General features: G+C 40.2%; 1 protein-coding gene across 6 annotated transcripts in view; it reads right to left on the reverse strand.

Moving 5' to 3' along the window:
• Window positions 1–19827, reverse strand: part of RECK (reversion inducing cysteine rich protein with kazal motifs) — a 138185-nt gene that overhangs the window by 7200 nt on the left and 111158 nt on the right. For all 6 annotated transcript variants that reach the window (XM_067569862.1, XM_067569863.1, XM_067569865.1 and 3 more), the window contains 2 exons: window positions 9725–9935; window positions 5453–5526 (listed from right to left, as the gene is read on the reverse strand). In XM_067569862.1, coding sequence (XP_067425963.1) covers window positions 5453–5526; window positions 9725–9935 — 285 coding nt within the window. The remainder of the gene's footprint in view (window positions 1–5452; window positions 5527–9724; window positions 9936–19827) is intronic.

Below are 19827 nucleotides of genomic sequence, written 5' to 3' on the forward strand. Positions count from 1 at the left end.
CATTATCTCTCCATGTAGACAAGCACTATGTGGTAAAAACTGGGATTGGGTTTAAGGATTAACTTGTCTTTATGAAAAATAGTAAATGGTGGGTCTGCAATTTGTTCTGATGTTTTAGAAATAATAAACACAATCTTAATAGATAAATAAAATAAAATCATTCTGTCAAGGATTAAAAAGGTGGCCTCATAAGCATAGATAAACTCAAATTAAGATCCAATGGTGGAACAAGATCTTTTTGGGGGGGACAAGGGGGGAAATGGAAAAGGGAGAGTATGTTAGATAAATCTCTGCATAAACCTTTTAACCGTATCATGCACAAATAATCTTCCATCAAGATAAGCTGAGAGAGCTGTCAAAAGAACTTTTAAAGAGGAATTCGATAACCCCTCAAACTTTAAATACATTGAATACATCAAAACACAGGGAATACAAGCTGTAACTATTGAGTCAGAGTTTCTTTGGGCCCAAGAGTCAAATCTAGTCCATTTCAAGTAATATTTCTTCAAAGACCATTTTCTAGAGTTATGCAACACATTCTGAAATAATGAGAAATAAGACTATTAAAGATTAATCAGAATCTGATAGCCCAGACCATCAGATGGACAATTCTGTTCTGCTGCTGAGACAATAGATCTAGAGACAAAGAAAGACGCTTACAGAGCCCATCCAACAGCTGAAGTAGGTTCATCTACCACTACGGTCTCAGCCAAGATGGAGCAATCAGGATTACCCTTCCTCTCTCCTGACATATATTCCTCATCACCTTCTAAACTAATGGAAAGGAAGGGAAGAATACAGAAGGCCCTCTCCCTAATGCAACAGGAAAGCATCTAATATGGACTGACTGTACCTTCCCACTCCTGAACAGAAGAGAGGATACATTTTGTTTAACCTGGTTGCAATCAGGTCTACATCAGGTCAACCCCAGCTGGAGAAAATCTCTCATACCCCTTGATCCTTCAGGGATCACTCATGCATAAGAGAACAGTCTCTGCTAAACTAATCTGCCAAAATACTGCTCTCCCCTGTTAAATGCAGGGCCCCTGGATAGATATTGTGAAGAATGCATCAGTCCCATTGATTGATTGCCTCAGCACACCAGGCGAAAATGGGCACTTCCTTGTTTGTTGAAGTAATGTTGTATTGTCTGATGCTACCTAAAGAACCTTCCCCTTCACGTGAGGAATAAAATCTGATGGCCTCATGAATGGCTCTTAATTCAAAAACATTTATACGCAAATTATTTTCTTGAGATGCCTCATGGCCATCTGAAAGCAAACCCAGATGAGCTCCCCATCCATTGTTTGATGTGTCGGTGGTTATTGTGACAGATGGCAAAGGGAATTTGAACAAAACTCCTCTGAGAACATTTGATCCATCTACATCAACAAATTTAGAATGTCCTGAGGCACGATGGCTAACATCTGAATATTGTCCAGATTCAGTCTGTAAACTTGAGCCACACAGTGCTGCGCTGACCTCATTCTGAGGCATGCAGATAGAATAATATAAGTAGTCACTGTAAAGTCAGAAACCAATCAGACCCAAAAAGAAATTCTGTTTCTGGAGTTGACAATGTCAAACCTCTAAAGTGGATTGCTTTCTCTTCAGAAATCTTTCTTCCAGTACAGAACCTATTAAATGAATCTTCTGAGTTGGGCAAAGCATTTATTTTTTGACATTCAGAAGCAGCCCCAAATCCCTAAACTTAAACTTTGCATGAAGACTTTAAACAGCCAAATTATCTAAACCTGGGTAAACAAAGATACCGTGTTTTCTGAGGTGCACCACTACTGTAGAAAGGCACTGTGTAAAGGCTTTTGGCACTATTAGAAAGGCCAAATGGCAGGACCTTGTAGTGAAACTGTCTTTGTGCTACCACAAAACAAAGGTACTTCTGATAATCTGGCTGGATAGAAATATGTAAATATGCATCCTTTAAATTGAGAGTTGTGAACTAATCCATAACTGAAAGCAAGGGAAATATGGAGGCTAGAGTTAACATGATGAATCTGTTCAATTTCCTTAAATCTAAAATTGGATACAAACCTCTCCCCAACTTTCTCTTGGCCCAGGAAGTATCTTGAATAAAATCCTGACCCCACCCAACAGATGTTTGGGTTCCTCTTCCACAGCACCTTTTAGGAGCAATTTCTGAACTTCTGTTAAGATCACCTTGTGAGGAGGATCTTTGGAAAGAGAAGGGCATGGGAAATTGAAAGGGAGTAACATTTCAAATGGTATTTGTATAGCCCTTTTCTATTATTTTTAGGACCCTCTTGTTGAATGTAACAAGCCTCCAATTGTTAATGAACTGGGCCAGTCTGTCTCCAAACAAAGGAAAGGATGTACCTTTGCCAATTGGCTCACAACTTTTGATCCCAATGTCAAATCTGAGGCCATATATTAAGCGAAGCTGAAGAGGAAGTAGTAGATTGTTTTGACTTAGTTCTGGATCTGAACAATTTCTTTTTATGTAGAGACTGCGACGAAGATGTATGCTGATGTTTCAGTTCTGGCTGAAGAGTCAGAAATACCAGAAGAAGCCCATGAACATGCTTTCGCCACCATCTCTCAAAAGCATATTACAGCCAATCTGCTTTGATCAGCTTGTAGTTCTTGTACAAAACAAAGCCATCTTCTCCCAAAATGGAATTGGTAACAGGCCATCCATGCCTGGTAATTAGTCGCCACAATCCCTGTGTAGCAGTAGCAGTAGCCAAAGAAAAAGAAGAATCTCCTTTTTTCCCTTTTTTATCTGCAGGAGTTGAATGGGCTTAACCCAGATTTGAACCTATTCTTGGCAGCAGCAACTGCCAGAGAATTTGGCATGGGGTGAGTATGACAGTACATGAGATCTGGCAATGCTAAAAGTGGCTATCTTCCCCTTTTTCTTCAGCACCAACACAGCCAGAACAGACTACATGATCATAGACTCCTTAGCTGCCAACTGGACAGATGGTGCCTTCCACACCCTAACAGCTTTAGCAGGAGAATCCAAACAAATAGGAATAGGAGCCAGAACCAACAACAATCCTGAGCCCCAGGATTCTTTAGTCACTTTAGCCTTACTAGATGAGGCACCTGGAGCCAAAACAGGCCAATGATCTCCTGGAATCTGATGGCTTAGCAGCAACAGCTTCTTTAAGCAGAAGCACCTGTAGTTCATTCGGTCTCTCCTTATGCGCTCTGGTTGTGAAAGTCTGACAGACAGAACATGCAGAAGAAGAGTACTCCGACGTACTTAAGGCATCTAAATGACAGCTGGGCATGAAATGTAACTCTTAAAAATCCAGCTTCTTCTTCTTCGATTCTGCCATTCCATGTAACTGGACCTAAAACTAAACTCAACTAACTGTAACTATAAACTTCCTTAAACTCAACTAACACTAAAACTAACAACCACAACAACTATCTAAAGGCACTAAATAAGAAAAAAACACTCAGAGCCGATGGACTGAAGCAGTTCATTTCTACGTGGTGCAAACAGCTGAAAGGAACTGAGGCAGCAGAGGGCATGGAATGCCTTATATAGACTTGCTCTCAGAACACTCAGAGATGCTGAATGAAGGGGTAAGGAGAGGGTGTGTGTGCGCTTTAACATGCACTGTTTGGAGAATATTTTACCGTTAGCCTGCTCCAGTCAGTCCATTACCCATAAGGGGAGGGCACTGGGAGGACTATAAGATCCCTAGCTGCTTGAAATGTCTCTGGAGTAGATGGAACCACAAATCGGCACCATCTGCTCCCAGCAGTCAGGGATGGTTTCCTCAATGGGCTCTCAACCCTGGAAGGAGTTTTCTCCAGCCACTCCTCTGCAGGCAATAAGCCCAACAAGTCTTTTGCCCAACTCCACCTTCTTATCTTTCTTCAGCTTCTTTTGCCACCTCTTGGGCACTGCAAGGGGCTTGTTGCCGATGGGGCATTACGCACTGACGCTGACGTGCTTGGCACCAATTCCAAGCAGGATGGTTCGGAGGCTGGTCTGAGTGCTGCTTCATTCAACAAGGCTTTAGGGTGGATATCCCTGTCCTTTTTGATCTGTGGTCGAAAGCCCTAACAAATTTTACACTTGTCCCTGATGTGTGTCTCCCCTAAACACTTCAGGCAACTCTCTTGAAGGTCGTTTAGTGGAAAGGGCTTCAGACACACGGAACATGCTTTGAAGCATGGGGAACGGGGCATGCACTGCCTGGGATGGATGTCTCTAGAGGGACCACTAATTCTAACTTAAAACTTAACTTGCTAACAAACTAACTAGAACTATATACAACAGACAAAAGGCAAACTATGAATTAAGGTTCTTGCTATCGAAAGGGAGAAAGCTGCTCCTGCAACATCACTGGTGGAAAGAAGGAACTGAGGAGGTGCAGAGCTAGCAGCGCCTCATATACTGAAGCATGAGTGCAGGGCTTCAGAGGGCACCAGAGCTGGCCCCATGGATACTGCGAAGGCAAAAAATCTCCGGCAGCCATGCAAGCCGGTGCATGCACACCTAACATGGAATCGACATGAGCAAGCACTCAAAGAACACAGTGTTGAGAGAGAAAAAAAATTCCCCTTTTTCTACACCAGACATCACTATCACAAGATATAGCAATGCGATGTGGCACCCAAAAAGTTATTTATGGCATCACATCATGGGTCAGTGAGGCAATGTAGCTCCTCTGCACACTGCATGAGGGACACTCAACAGTGGAAAAATTATTACCAAACTGGAGGTTCAGCGAAAGGAACACGGGGAGGGGAAGAGGAAGTCTTACTTATGTGGAAGTTAAAAAGAATTAACTTGGCTAAACAATGACTAAAAAGACGATAATTAGCTAAAAGTATCAGAAGAGTGTCAAAATCAAAGAGAGAATTTTTTTCAGGAGATGTAAACAGGAGGAAAGAGATTAAATTAAGCAGAGGAAAATATCAGAGTAAAGGTATTAACAGAGAGATATATTAACACAATAGAATAGTCCTTCCCAGGGCAGTAGTAAGAAAATATTAAGTAATACTATAGCAAATTTTGAAAGCTATAATCCCTTCACTGGTACGGAAAGAAAAGGACATGATGTTCTTATAAGTATTTTTCTTCTCCAATTTATATGATTTAAACTGCTGCAATCTTATAACACAAAGCTATTGTAAAACAGTACAGAGGACATAATAGTATTTATTTGGACCATCTCTCTTCTTTTCTCTGTTACAATTCAATTCTTACACCTTAATACCATTGATTAAAGGAAACTGTAAAATTGTAAAGACTATGACAAGCCAACCAAATGCTTCCTATTTATGAAAAAGAAACCAGTTTCAGAGTATTTTTACTTTTTGGTTTATTACACAATGATTTGGCATTTTTGGCGGTTAATATTCCAATTTTCTAAGATAACCGACTGTTACAAACTGCCCTTCAAAAATTTTCACCCATTTTACATGGGAAATGGCTATGATTCTTTACCTTGGCAAAAGTGTCCAGCTTATCTTTATCGTATAAGACTCTCAGCATTCCAGCACGAAGTGGGCAGCAGGCTCCTGCATAACACAAACAAAAGCAGGTTGCACTTCACAGTTTTAATCAGATCCTTTAAAATAAGTGGAGATAAAAATTAAATGGTAAATGATACACACAGTAACAAAACTCTGAAAACCAAAGTTTCCTTTATGAAAACAGACCTTTCTGTTCAATGGTTGGATTATAAAATTTCTGTGCAATTTTTATGTTTAACATCTGCAATTCAAAAAAAAAAAAATCCAATCCCATAGGCATCAAATACTACTGTCAGTGTGAAGTCATAGGATCAACTTCTAATTGCTTAAATATGGTATCACATTGCTGTGAAGCTAAAAAATATATGCAAGCACATGCTAAGTCACAAGGAAGATACACGACGCATGCACAGCTCGGGAAAGGGTGTACCTCAAAGTCTGTAATAGTCTGGGATGGAGGTGAGGGAGAACTGGAGCAGCAAGAAAGATATTAGCTTATTGAAACTGTTATAGCTGCAGGTGAAAAGTGATTGACTGAATAGAGCATTTATGTAAACAAAAGACTGCAGTGTAAATGCGCAACTGCAACTTATTTATACAGTTATGGCTTGTTGGGATTTAGGTTCCTGTCTTGTCAGGCAGATTTTTCTAAGATTTTACATTATTTATCTATATTTACCTGTATTTGTTTTCCTTGTTAGCCACCTCTCCTCTGCAGCTCTGGTTTTACCACTTATGTCTGGGTCTGGCTCTACTTTTCCCTCTTCAGGTGTCTGTCTTCCAGAGCTGTTGTTACTTCATTCCCTGAACTAGCTTTTTTCATCCAGTTCTCTGCATAACCTCTGCAGCCACACCCAATTGCCCCATTACCACTGAACAGTCCAAAGAAGAATTCAGGAATCAGAAGGATGACTAAAGAAAGTCTTCAAGATAGAAATTAAAGCTTCTTCCCTACTTCTGGCTCCATCCCATTCAGAAAAATCACAATATATTTATCTTAGGTATTTAAATAATTCCAACTATTTTAGCATCTGAACACTTTCACAAAATCTTGAATGCCTTTATCCTTATAAAACCCCTGTGAGATAGGATAAGTACTATTATCCCCATTTTACAGATGGGGAACTGAGGCACCGAAACGGTATATCTACAGTTTGAGTTGGGAGTGTGATTCCCAACTTGAAGAGACATACTCATTGAGCTAGCATGCCAAAAACAGAATGTAGTCACTGCAATGCAAGCAGTGGGAGAGGCTAGCTACCCCGAGTATGCACCTAGTATCTCCGATGAGCACATACTCAGGGTGGGTAGGCCCTCCTCCACTTGCAGTGTTGTGGCTACAGTCTATTCTTAGTGTGCATGTTCAGTGAAAGCTAGTGCACGTCTCCTTGAGCTGGGAATCATCTCCCAGCTCAAAAGTGCAAACATACCCAGAGACTAGGGCCAGATTTTTGAAGGTATTAAGGCACGTACATCTAACTACCTTTAAAATCTTGGCCCTAAGTGACTTGCCCAATGTCACATAAGAAGTCTGGCAGAGTGGGGAATTAAATCTGGGTACTAGTCTAAGATTTTAGAGACCCTAACCATTGGGCCATCCTTCCTTACAATTCATACACTTTGAGAATAATTTTACTTCTGCATATTCAAATTATTTGGTATCTGTAGTATGAAAAAATGTATAATCTGTTAGCTCCTGTACTTGTGTGAAAAGGATGATAGCAACTTAGTGTGACTGTTAGCAGTTGGTAGGCTTGCTTTTACTCACAAAGCTTGCTTGAGAAGAATAGTTGAGTATTTGAGCTTTCTTAAAGTATCTCTTAGAGAAGATTGTTTGCTAAAGCTCAAATTTCTAGGGTGCAATTTATGAGAGTTTCACACAAATTTCCATAAGCAAAATATTTAGCAATATTTTCTTATTAATGAAAATGTAAACAAACATTATCTTTGGACATAAGAGTTATTTCCAAGACCCAGTTGGGGACAAATATGTATCACACCAAAATCTCTAGAAAGTTGTTTGGCAGTCAATGGAGAATACTCTTATCTTTTAGATGGTTTCTTCTGCCGGTGCTTTCCATGCAACACAATACATTTTGATATCTATTATGTAGCTATATTCTACATTCACTGTTAAATTTTATATGTAAAACACATGCAGAGACAAATATTTTAATTTAATGTATACTGCATCCAATGCAGGGAACTTAGAATGTTAAATGGATCACTGATGGCAGTAAGAAAAGATGAACCTGTCTCTTGGGCAGGGAGAAAGAGAAGCTAACAGTACCGCGAGTGTGCACCTGACTTCTTAGGAAATAAGTCAAATCCATCTGTCTGGGTGCAATACTAAAAGCAGACAGACCCTGTTCCTGATCAGTGGAAGCATGAGAATGAAATACATAAAGTTTTTGGATCCTGGACTTCATTGGCATTGTAAATTATCTTCCCATAAATTATTAGAGGAAAGAGCAGCATGTCTATGAAAGCCTTCCCACTTTCTTGTCTTCCCTTCAATATTTTCTATGGTGACAGCTGCTAATATGAAGCCTTTTTCTCTGCTGTACTACCCAGAGACACCTGGTGAAAACACATGGTTGAATGCAGGAGCATGTCACAATATCAGAAAAGAGACAGGATTGGACTGCAGAAGCAGTTGGCATTGGGATAGTGAGATTTAATTTAAAAGGTATGTATCACAAAAGGGCCTCACGGGTGAACAAAACAGGAAAATTTGGTCAGGAACTGCTGTCTTTTGGAGAAGAGGGAGGCAAGTCTAGGATGGGAAGGAAGATTCACTCTTCAAACTGAGTGCAACACTAGTTATTTACATACTCAAGAATAATGCAATAGCTGGAATGAGATTAAGAAATAACATTAAATGAAAATAACCTGCAGATAGCAGATTGAAGTCACTCAAATTTAGTACATAAGTCAGACATTTTGTGGGAAGCCTCAAGATCTCACAAGAAACAGCAAATCTCTAAAATTTTAGCATGGTGGCTGAAGTTTTTCCCTTGTGGCATGGCATTTTATCATCTGTTCTGTCTTTGAAATAAAGCACATCATCTTTGCCCCAAGAATGTAGTTCTCTGTTATTGCTTCTTTGAATACAGTTTGGCACTGCTGTGTGATTTCTGCACTACAAAGTGTGGAAAACTGCAGTATCTTCAACAGCTAAATATGTATATAAGGAATGTATTACTTCAATACAAATAATAGACTGACTAAAACTGAACTCTAATGTAGAAGAGGATTTAGATTTTATATTTCATGATATGCATGTTTTTTTGTCTAATTACAGCCACGCACATGCTGCAGTAAACTGGATCTGTCTGGATTGTGAAGTTTGACACAGCAGACTGAAAATTCAGTGGTAGCTTTTCCCATAAATAAAAAAAATGGATATTCTGAATCCATTAACTATGCAACTGAGTAATACAATAAGCACAGTGGCCCATATGTTATTTATTTTGCTATTAAATTTTCCATATAAGGTGTGAAAGACTGTCAGAGATCAAACATCATCAGTGAAACATAGTTAAGCGTGTTAACATTTGAACTATCATCTTTTAGGTTAGAAAATCTACCTCAATGGAATGAATGGGGCAGTTCACACCTTTCCCAGCTATTACAGCAGGTTGTCCACAGATTTGGAAGATATTACAGCAAGATACATATCCCAAATTTGGGATATGTAAGACCAGTAAATTGCAGAATCTAGCACCATTCACTGAAAATACCCTGTGACGAGTCCCTACTTTTTAATTCAGAATCTATAAACTTGAGTACTTTAACTGATTACAACTGCCAAGGGCTCACATTAAGAAAGAGGCAACCTTCAGAGAAGTAGCACTCAAACCATTTAGGGCTTTACATGTCAAAAATACCACCAAAGTTTTCACAGAAACCAAATGAAAACCAGTGTAGACCGTGGGCGTAGCAAGCCTAGCAGCACAAGCAGAACATACCTTATCTAGGCTCAGTCTCAGCCAGCTAGCTCGTATTCAAACCCCGCTCTTGGTGATACACTGGAAAAGCCTGCACTGTCTGTGTCCAGTGAAATGAAGACAGCTCTGAAAGCACCTTATCTCAGTATTAATGAAATTGTCTCCACACAAAGGTCCAGCAGAAGTTTCTATGCACCATGTAAGACACATACACACAAAATAAGCGTGTGTGTGAGTAACCTTCAGACACTCTCATACCTTGATTAGGCATTAACAACAATGAACAAACATACCTGGGGCAACAACTGGTTTGCATCCAGTTTCAGAAAGAGGAGGACATTTAACAGAGGTGCATTCTGTTTGAAAACTATAGTCTGAGACAACTCCTACAGCTTGACAATGTCCATAGTAGTCCACAGCCACACGGTCAGAATAGGCAGCACACACATTACTGTAGGTTTCACCATTATGTCCGCATACTGGTTCCACTGATTTGCAGAAGGGCTGAAAAACAGTTTTGTAAAAAAGTGCAAAAAGCTTGGTTTATTCACAATGGAGACAAGACTTTAGAATGATCTCATAGTAGTTTTAAAAGTAGGAAAGGGGTCAAAGTTGATAGGGATACACTACTCATGCTAGCAAAATGTGTCAAAAGTCACTAATAGAAATCTAGAGTAAATAGCCCACGCAATTATACTCAATGGAGAATAAATACAAGGAATAAGTTACGAGACAAGATAACAGAAGAATATAAATACTGTAGGTTTAAGAGGCACTTAAGATTTACTTGTTTTAAGGATATGTCTACGCTGACAGCAGCAGACCATCAGACCAACTTATCTGGATCAATTGAGTGGTCAGTGTAGACCTGCTCAATCGATCAGGAAGCCAACATACTAAAACCCCCTCCTCAAGTGGCGCAGTGCAGACAGCGCGCAGAAGAGAAGCATAGCAGTCGACAAGAATTATGCAAGCTACTCTGTGTAGCTTACATAACTCCCGTTGACTGCCGCCAAATCGCTGGGTAAGTGTAGACCAAGGCTATGTCTTCACTGATGGCAGCAAATTCACCGCCGTCAGATCGACTTCTCTGGATCAACTGAGCGGTCAGAAATCGACATATTAAGACCATCTCCTCAAGTACTGTAGCGCTGCATCGACGGGAACAGGCGCAGTGCAGTGAAGATGGTGCGCAAAAGAGATGTAGAGAAGTTGACGGGAGTTACGCAAGTTTTTTGCGTAGCTTGCGTAACTCCAGTCGACTGCCGCCAAATCTTGGAGGTAAGTGAAGACAAGCCCCAAGCCCAAGAGAAGAGAAATGAGGGTGTTGTTAAAGATCAGGTAGTGAAACAGAACAAAAAAGAGGTAAGCATAGCAAATTCTGCATGTGCTTTTCATGTTCCTAAAATTACTTTATAAATACTTTATAAAATAAAGGTTTAGAAAGATACAAAATTATAAACACAAAGTTATTTCAAAGGAGTAAACTCCATTACTATTATTACAGATTTTAGCCCAGCATATGAATGTTTGTTTGGTGGTTGGGTTTTTTTTGTTTGTATTTTTTCTTCTTGTTTTGTTTTTTTAGTTTATAGAAGTGTACCTATCACACCTTCTAGGCTCCTGTACAAATAGCCATAAAAATAAATACATATTCTCTAATGTCAATTAACAATAATCAATAACTCCCCAATGTCCCACCAAAAGAAAACCAACAAAAACAAACCAACACACTCAGGAAAAGTATAGGAGACAGATAGGCCATGTAATGTACCTGAAAGGCCAACAAACTCAAATTGTTGGACCAAGGGGAGAAGTGAATTGAGTTCAAGGTCCCCCTCAAGAGTACTCCCAGATAAGCTGTTCTCCAGTGCTATCTAAGAGTCGTCTTATATGGAAAAAAAAAAAAAAAGAGAGAGACAAGCCCAACTCCATCTTCCATTGCTAGGGACTACAGCCCTGGCAATAATAGCTCTGCCAGCAGTGTCAAAGGTAGCTGACATCAGCATGGACATTTGATTTTTGTTCACCTTGTAAAGAATTGTACAATGAATTGTGTTAGATAAATGTATATTAAATAACGTTAGAAAACTATAGATTATATATTTAATAGTGTTATAAGAAAATGTAAAGGGGAATTTTGCTGTTTTCTGAATGTGTCTTATTGACACAGCTCTTAAAACTCTGTTGAAACAACTTCTAAGGTTGTAAAAATCAGAAAGCTGGTTTGTGTCTTATCTACAGTAGATTCTTGGTCTGTGTAGATAACAAGGCATAGCAAACCAGACAAATGTCTGATTTACTAGGTAAGTGCAGATCTTCCTAGTAAGACAGACTAGAGAGAATGAATACTGAGTGGACAGAGCTAGTCAATCAGCAACTTCAAGGCCACTGTGAGGGACCATGAATCCTGGTCCATAGGGTTCTTTGGAGCTAGCATTTTCCAATCTGCCATCCAGGGACCTGCTAACTCTTGTCAGAATAGGAGCTGAACTCAGACAGAGAATCCCAGTCCTGGGAGCTGATTGGTAGAACGCTTCTTGTGGCTGTCATGACTGGGATGTGAGTGGTCTAACCTAGTGGTTAAAGCAGGATTCATGATAACCACAAGAAGCAGATAAAAAAGAATAAGACAACTGTAGTAAGAAATAATGGAATATATGAAAGCAATGAAAAGACAGCTGGGTTGAGTGAGTGAGGAGGATAGCAAAGGCTAAAAAATATAAGTACCAATTACAGTTTTAGAATGATATGTAAAAATGTATCAGTTAAAAGGATCTGGGGTTAGTGTGTATGAAAATATAGTTTGAACAGAATGTTTATAAATGAGGTAATTTTAATAATCTGTGCCTGCATGATGACAAGGTATTAAAGATGTTTGTTTAACAAAGGAGGGTGGAGCAATGCAGAATCCACACCATCTCAGACCAACATGGATCTGATTGATCACAGAAACAGCCTACCTGTGCCCCAGAGACTGGGTAACTGATTTACTTTACATTAGTCTGCACTATCTGCTTTATTTATAATTTATGCTTGTTTAAGGTGGTAGTATAGTGTCCTAAAATTTTCTTATAACAGTTTTAAACTAGTTAAGCTTAGTAATTGGTGTAGACTGTGCTTTTCTCCCAAAAACAAGACTGACACAGCTTCTGTATCACACAGATAGATTTATAAACAGATTGATGGAAGCCACCATGTAAATCTGAGGATGCCAGGTATTTCTTTGCTACAGCATTCTCAATAATCTCCCCCCAAAACAGGAAGATTAGAGACTGGATCATAATTAGAAAGAATGTCAGTATCAAGAGATGGCTTCTTGAGCATGGGAATAACAAGACACTCAGTTACTGGAAATTAGAGACACAGTTTTTCATCCTCACTATCACAGTTTTGTGAGGATTGATTATCCTGTCACAGTATCTAGTGCTGTCATAACCAGGACATGGGCAGGCTGACCTAGCAGATAGGACCAGGAGTTAGGCCTAGTGGTCACAGCTGGAGTAGATCCTGGTGATTGGAGCAGAAGCTGGGGTCAAGCTAGAGGTCAGAGCCAGAGAAACAAGAAGTCAAGCAGGAGATCATAATGAAAGTCAGGTGTCTCATCAGAGATCATAGCCAAAGATTAGAGCCAAAGAACAGGGCTTGGACCAGAAGCAGGAAACAAGAACGAGGTAGGTTGTTGCAGCAGGCCAGGCACTGACAAGTTGTACAGACAGCTTCTTAGAACTTCCTTCATGCATAAATAGTGCATCTGGACCAATCACAGGTCATGGGGCTGCTGCCAATCAGGTTTTCCATGGGTGGCACTTCCGGTGGTGTTTAATCTCTGTGTTTATAGTGCATTAATTTCAGGTCTGCAATGGCTGCCAGGTGGTGGCGTGGCAGTGTCAGTCACTTGGAGCCCTGCAAACACAGGCTCTTGTCCTTTGGATCCTTACAAGTGTCATATTTGATATCAGGTTGTGAGAAGAATTATTTGTACTGAACAAGGTTGTTGAAAAAAAAATAGGATAAAAAGTGCATGAAGTAGGACAAAATCAAAAGTGAATAAGAATAGCATTATTATGTAAACACAAAAAGTTCCCTAAAATATGGCCATTCCTCTATTTTTAAAATTAAAAAAGCCTTTCCCTTCCAAAGATATCTAAAAATTTACCTTGAACATTGGAGGAAAATTTAGAAATGTGTCATCATGAGTGGAAAAAAGTCAGTAACACAAAATAGCAGATCTAGCTGGTGTGTCAGGCGTTATCAAAAAGACCTGGCTACTAATGTAGGATGGGCTTGAGGCCTTTATGAACGATCAGTAAGAAGACTAATCCATTCAGTGAGACAAAAGCCACATCTACAAAAGGAGCGCTTCACTGATATTGGACTACCAATATACTTTACTGGCAAAATGATTCTAGTGTGGCTGCAGCTATAGCAGCACAGCTGTGCCTTGTACTGAATAGCAAAGCCATCCCCCACAAATGAAACAGTGAGGTGGCAAAATCTGCAGATGATACAAAACTACTCAAGATAGTTAAGTACAAAGCAGACTGCAAAGAGTTACAAAGGTATGCCACAAAACTAGGTGACTGGGCAACAAAATGGCAGATGAAATTCAATGTCGATAAATGCAAAGTAATGCACATTGGAAAACATAATCCCAACTATTCATATAAAATGATGGGGTATACATTAGCTGTTACCATTCAAGAAAAAGATCTTGGCATCACTGTGGATAGTTCTCTGAAAACATCCACTCAGTGTGCACTGGCAGTCAAAAAAATTATCAGAATGTTGGGAATCATTCGGAAAGGGAAAGATAATAAGACAGAAAATATCATATTGCCTCTATAAATTCATGACATGTCCGCATCTTGGATACTACAGATCTGGTCGCCCCATCTCAAAAAAGATATCCTGGAACTGGGAAAGATACAGAAAAGGTCAACAAAAATGATTAAGGGCATGGAGCAGCTTCTATATAAGGAGAGATTAATAAGACTGGGACTTATCAGTTTGGAAACGAGACGACTAAGGCGGGCATGATAGAGGTCTATAAAATCATGACTGGTGTGGAGAAAGTAAATTAAGAAGTTTTATTTACTCCTCATAACACAAGAACTAGGGGTCACCAAATGAAATTAATAAGCAGCAGGTTTAAAACTAAAAAAGGAAATATTTCTTCACACAATGCACAGTCAACCTGAGGAAATCTTTGCCAGAGGATTTTGTGAAGGCCAAGACTATAAGAGGGTTCAAAAAAGAACTAGATAAGTTCATGGAGGATAGGTCAATCAATGGCTATTAGCCAGGATGGGCAGGAATACAAAACCATGCTCTAAAGTGTCCCTACCCTCTATTTGCCAGAAGCTGGGAATGGGTGACAGGGAATGTATCATTTGATGGTTACCTGTTGTGTTCATTCCCTCTTGAAGCACCTGGCTTTGGCCACTGTTGGAAGACAGGATACTGGGCTTGATTGACCATTGGTCTGACCCAGTATGGCCGTTCTTATGTTCTTAAACATGCTATATAAAATTAAAAGCACAGCTTTGCTGGTATAGCAGTGGCTACACTAGCGACTTCTGCCAGGACAGCTATGTCAGTCAGGGATCATACCTTTCCATACCCCCAATCATCATAGCTATGCAGGAAGAAGTCTGAAGATTAGACTGGGCCTAGCCAAGAATAAAGTAAGCAACTACAGATGGACTAGTCTCCAAAGAAACTGGGGAAAATATATTGTAAACAACCAAATTGTTTAATTCAAATTACAATCTCAGTGCTGTAAATCATCAATCAAAGTAGTATGAGTGGATGGTTTCATGTCTCTCTGTTCCACAAGAATGTTCATTTTGGGAAAGTACAATGTTGAGTGACAAGGTCCGACTCATAAAAGTCTAGGCTTCTTTTCTTCTAATGAGGGTTTTTCTTATGAAATTGCACTGATCTTAGTGATGTGGATCAAAAAGAGTAAGATAAAACTGTGTAACAAATTGGACTGATGTACGGCAGGTTGCAACAATACCCTTTTAATGACAAAGAGGTTTAAGAAGCTTATACTTTTCAGGGAAGAGCAACAGCCCCAGAAACTGCAGTTTATAATTGTGATGATCAATAACCATTTTAGATGAGTAAGGTGGACAGACTGGATAGAAGCGTTTGAGTACCGTTGGAGGGCATTTTCTGTGAATGCTGAAGTCTCCCAATACCATCTCTAACAGCTCCACTTGGAAGCATTTGGTGTCTGGAAGCTCATGTATTAACAGGATATCCAGACTGCTTCTGTTTCTGGACTCTCAAGATTTTGTTTTGAGTTATCTTTTTGTGCACTTGAACCTGGAAAAGAATAGAATGGCTAGTATTCTTCCAGATTTTTCCTCCTTGGGCCTGGGTTTATGGTGAAGAGTTCTCTAAAGGGCAAATAAGGTAAGAGCAGGCCTGTGGTATCAATCAGCCAGGTTTCTGTGATTAAGATCAGGACAGGCAAATAGTTGGTGACAAAATTGTGGATGGTGAAGGGCTTACTGGTCACTAATCTTGACCTGATCAGCACCAGACCAAGGTCCTAGCATTTTTCTAGTCGGGGCCCATGTGAGGTAGCTGTTCGCACCAAGTTAGACGCAGTTATATAATGATCTTCTTTCCAGGTACTGGCTGGTATTTCTTTCTTCTTGTATGCAGGAGTAAAGAAGATCACAGTTGGCTTGTTTATTTGGCAGTGGTGGCAGTCTAATGATGCACTAGTTATGTAGACTGGCAAGCCTACTCAATTGCTTAGGAGACCATGGAGAAGAGATGAGTTACTGGTGAACATCTATGGCTGAGTCAGACACCCACATTACAACAAGTGCACCTGATATGCAGGGGCACGGTGGTGTTGGTAGGTGCTGTGGGAAGGGGTAAAACTGATAAAACTTTAATCCGAAGTAATGGATTGTGGAGTAGGAAACTTTTTAAAATTAAAAATGTTCAGGCAGGCACATTAAATTATTTGAGGGTTGGGATGGGGGTACGTGTTGTCTATGTTCTGAAGTGATGTTGATATTTGGCAATAGGGGGATGGGCTTCAGACTGCTTCCTGTTGGAAAGGGAGAAGAAGAGAGAATGAGATGTTGCTTACTTAGGTAAGGGATTCAAAGCTCCCAAACCCAGGAAGTGCTAGTGCAGAGACACAAGAGCCAGCAAACCGAGCTGAAAACAGGGGAGTTTGGGGAAGGAGGGAGCGTGTGGTGTTCTGGTATTGTTGGGGTGCTCATTGGGGTTTGTTTTGGTGGGGTTATTTTGTTTTTGTGTCTCTCTGACAGGAAGTAGGGGGAAAGGTTATGACAGATAAAGAGGCGGTAGTGGTAGTCACTCAAGCAATGGAAGAGACAATGAAGATGACTGGATGTAGAAACTACAGGATGTACGTGATCCTGCAGGGGGTACCCTCAAAAGATCTTCGTTTGTGTGAAGTACCACTTCATAGGAGTTGATGGAGGAGACGATTCAAGGTGGAAACTCTGAGTTTACCAGCAGATGATGGCGCAAAGGAATGAGGACGCTGAAGGGAAAAACCCAGACCTGCAGATGGGAGCAGGACCAATGAAGTCCAATGAAGTGAAGAAAGTGGCCAGTGGAAGCATGTGACTGCAAGAACCCGGCAGAGGAAAAGACAGGCTAGTGAAGGAGAAATAGAGCTCAGAAACAGGTTTGCAGAGTTGAAAAATGAAGAAGGGGCACAGCAGGTGGTTACTGAAGGTGGGAGGGCAAGGAAGAAGAGAAGAGCAGCTAGTCTATACAAAGCGTGGATGAGCCAATGGAGATACCACCAAATAAGAGCCCTAAGAGGATACAGGAACAGTTGCAGAGGATTGCACAGGAGAATAGTAGACGAGATGAAGTGCAGCCAGAAAGAACAGGGGATAGGCCGGAGAATCACACCGTTACCAGGAAAAGGTAGGTCTATGTGATTGGGGACTCTCTCCTGAGAAGAACAGACAGGCCGGTAACCATAGCTGATCCGGAGAACAGAAAGGTGTGCTATCTGCCAGGTGCTAAGATATGGGATGTGGACTTGAGGCTGAAGAGGATCCTAATGGGAGCGGGAAAGAATCTACTGATTGTCCTTCATGTAGGTACAAATGATATAGCTAGATTCTCGCTGGAATGTATCAAAGGAGACTATGCCAGGCTGGGGAAGACTCTTAAGGAAATCTTGGCTCAGGTGATCTTCAGTGGGATTCTGCCTGTCCCTAGAGGAGGACAACAAAGGCGTGACAAGATTCTGATGATCAACAGATGGCTCAGACAGTGGTGCTATAAGGAGGGCTTTGGTATGTCTGGTCACTGGGAGGCATTCATGGACAGAGGACTGTTCTCTTGGGATGGACTTCACTTGAGTAGGGAGGGAAATGCACTTCTAGGATGGAGGCTGGCACAACTGATTAAGAGAGCTTTAAACTAAGGAGTTGGAGGAGATGGTTGGGGTAATCTCCATGCCTGATTTTAGCATTGAGAGGAAGAAAAATGAAATAAGAAAGGACACAGTAGTGAGGAGCAGAATGGATATTAAGAGGAAGGGTAGTGTAGATCCAGTCTAATAGGCAATATTGGCAGTAGAATGACTTTGCCAAACCAGGTAAGGAATGTGAGCGAAGCCAAACAACAAAAATTAAGATGTTTGTATACCAATGCGAGGAGCCTGGGTAACAAAATGGAGGAACTAGAGCTACTGGTAGAGGAAGTGAAACCAGAAATTATATGAATAACAGAAACATGGTGGAATAGTAGTCATGACTGGTGTACAAGTATTGAAGGTATGTGCTGTTTAGGAAAGACAGATATAAAGGCAAAGATGGTGGAGTAGCATTGTATCTCAATGATGAGGTAGACGGTAAAGAAATTAGAAATGATGGAATTGATAAGACAGAGTCTGTATGGGTAAAAATCACAATGGGGAAGAAAACTACTAGAGTTTCCTCTGGGATAGTGCTTGGGATGTGCTACAAACCACCAGGATCTGATTTGGACATGAATAGAGACCTTAATGAAGTAAATACTAGTGTGAACTGTGTGATTATGGGAGACTATCTTTCCAGATGTAGACTGGAGGACAAGTTCTAGTAATAATAATAGGGCCCAAATTTTTCTGGATGTGATAGCTGACGGATTCCTTCATCAAATAGTTACTGAACCAACAAGAGGGGATGCCATTTTAGATTTGGTATTGGTGAGTAGGGAAGACCTCATAGAAGAACTGGTTGTATTGGACAACCTTAGTTCAAGCGACCATGAGTTAATTCAGTTCAAACTAAATGGAAGGATAAACAAAAATAGATCTGTGACTAGGATCTTCGAGTTCAAAAGAGCTAACTTTAAAAAGTTAAGGGAATTAGTTAGGGAAATGGACTGGAATGAAGAACTCATGGATCTAAAAGCAGATGAGGCTTGGAATTACTTAAGGCCTAAATTGCAGGAATTATCTGAAGCCTGAATCCCAAGGAAGGGGAAAAATTCATAGGAAGAGTTGTAGACCAAGTTGGATGAGCAAAGCATCTCAGACAGGTGATTAAGAGAAAGCAGAAAACCTACAAGGAGTGGAAGATGGGAGGGATCAGCAAGGAAAGGGAATTAAAACTAACAGTAAAAGGTTCTATAAACATATAAATAGGAAGAAAACAAAGAAAGAAGAAGTGGGACCACTAAGCACTGAGGATGGAGTGGAGGTTAAGGATAATCTAAGCATGGCGAATACCTAAATAAATACTTTGCCTCTGTTTTTAATGAGACTAATGATGGGCTTGGGGATAGAGGTAGAGTGGCTAATGGGAATGAGAATATGGAGGTAGAAATTACCGCATCCGAGGTAGAAGCCAAACTTGAACAGCTTAATGGGACTAAATCAGGGGGCCCAGATAATCTCCATCCAAGAATATTAAAAGAACTGGCACATGAAATTGCAAGCACATTAGCAAGAATTTTTAATGAATCTGTAAACTCAGGGGCTGTACCGTATGACTGGAGAATTGCTAACATAGTTCCTATTTTTAAGAAAGGGGAAAAAAAGTGACTTGGGTAACTACAAGCCTGTTAGTTTGACCTCAGTAGTATGCAAGGTCTTTGAAAAAATTTTGAAAGAGAAAGTAGCTAAGGACATCAAGGTTAACGGTAATTAGGATAAAATACAACATGATTTTACAAAAGGTATATTGTGCCAGACCAACCTGATCTCCTTTATTTGAGAAGATAACAGATTTTTTAGATAAAGGGAATGCAGTGGATCTAATTTATCTAGATTCAGTAAGGCATTTGATACGGTTCCACATGGGGAATTATTAGTTAAATTGGAAAAGGCGGGGATTAATATGAAAATTGAAAGGTGGATAAGGAACTGGTTAAAGGGGAGACTAGAATGGAT

This window comes from Emydura macquarii, unplaced genomic scaffold, assembly GCF_026122565.2.
Source record: "Emydura macquarii macquarii isolate MOO-44397 ecotype Brisbane River unplaced genomic scaffold, CSIRO-AGI_Emac_v2 contig_2948, whole genome shotgun sequence".
Classification (NCBI taxonomy): domain Eukaryota; kingdom Metazoa; phylum Chordata; order Testudines; family Chelidae; genus Emydura; species Emydura macquarii.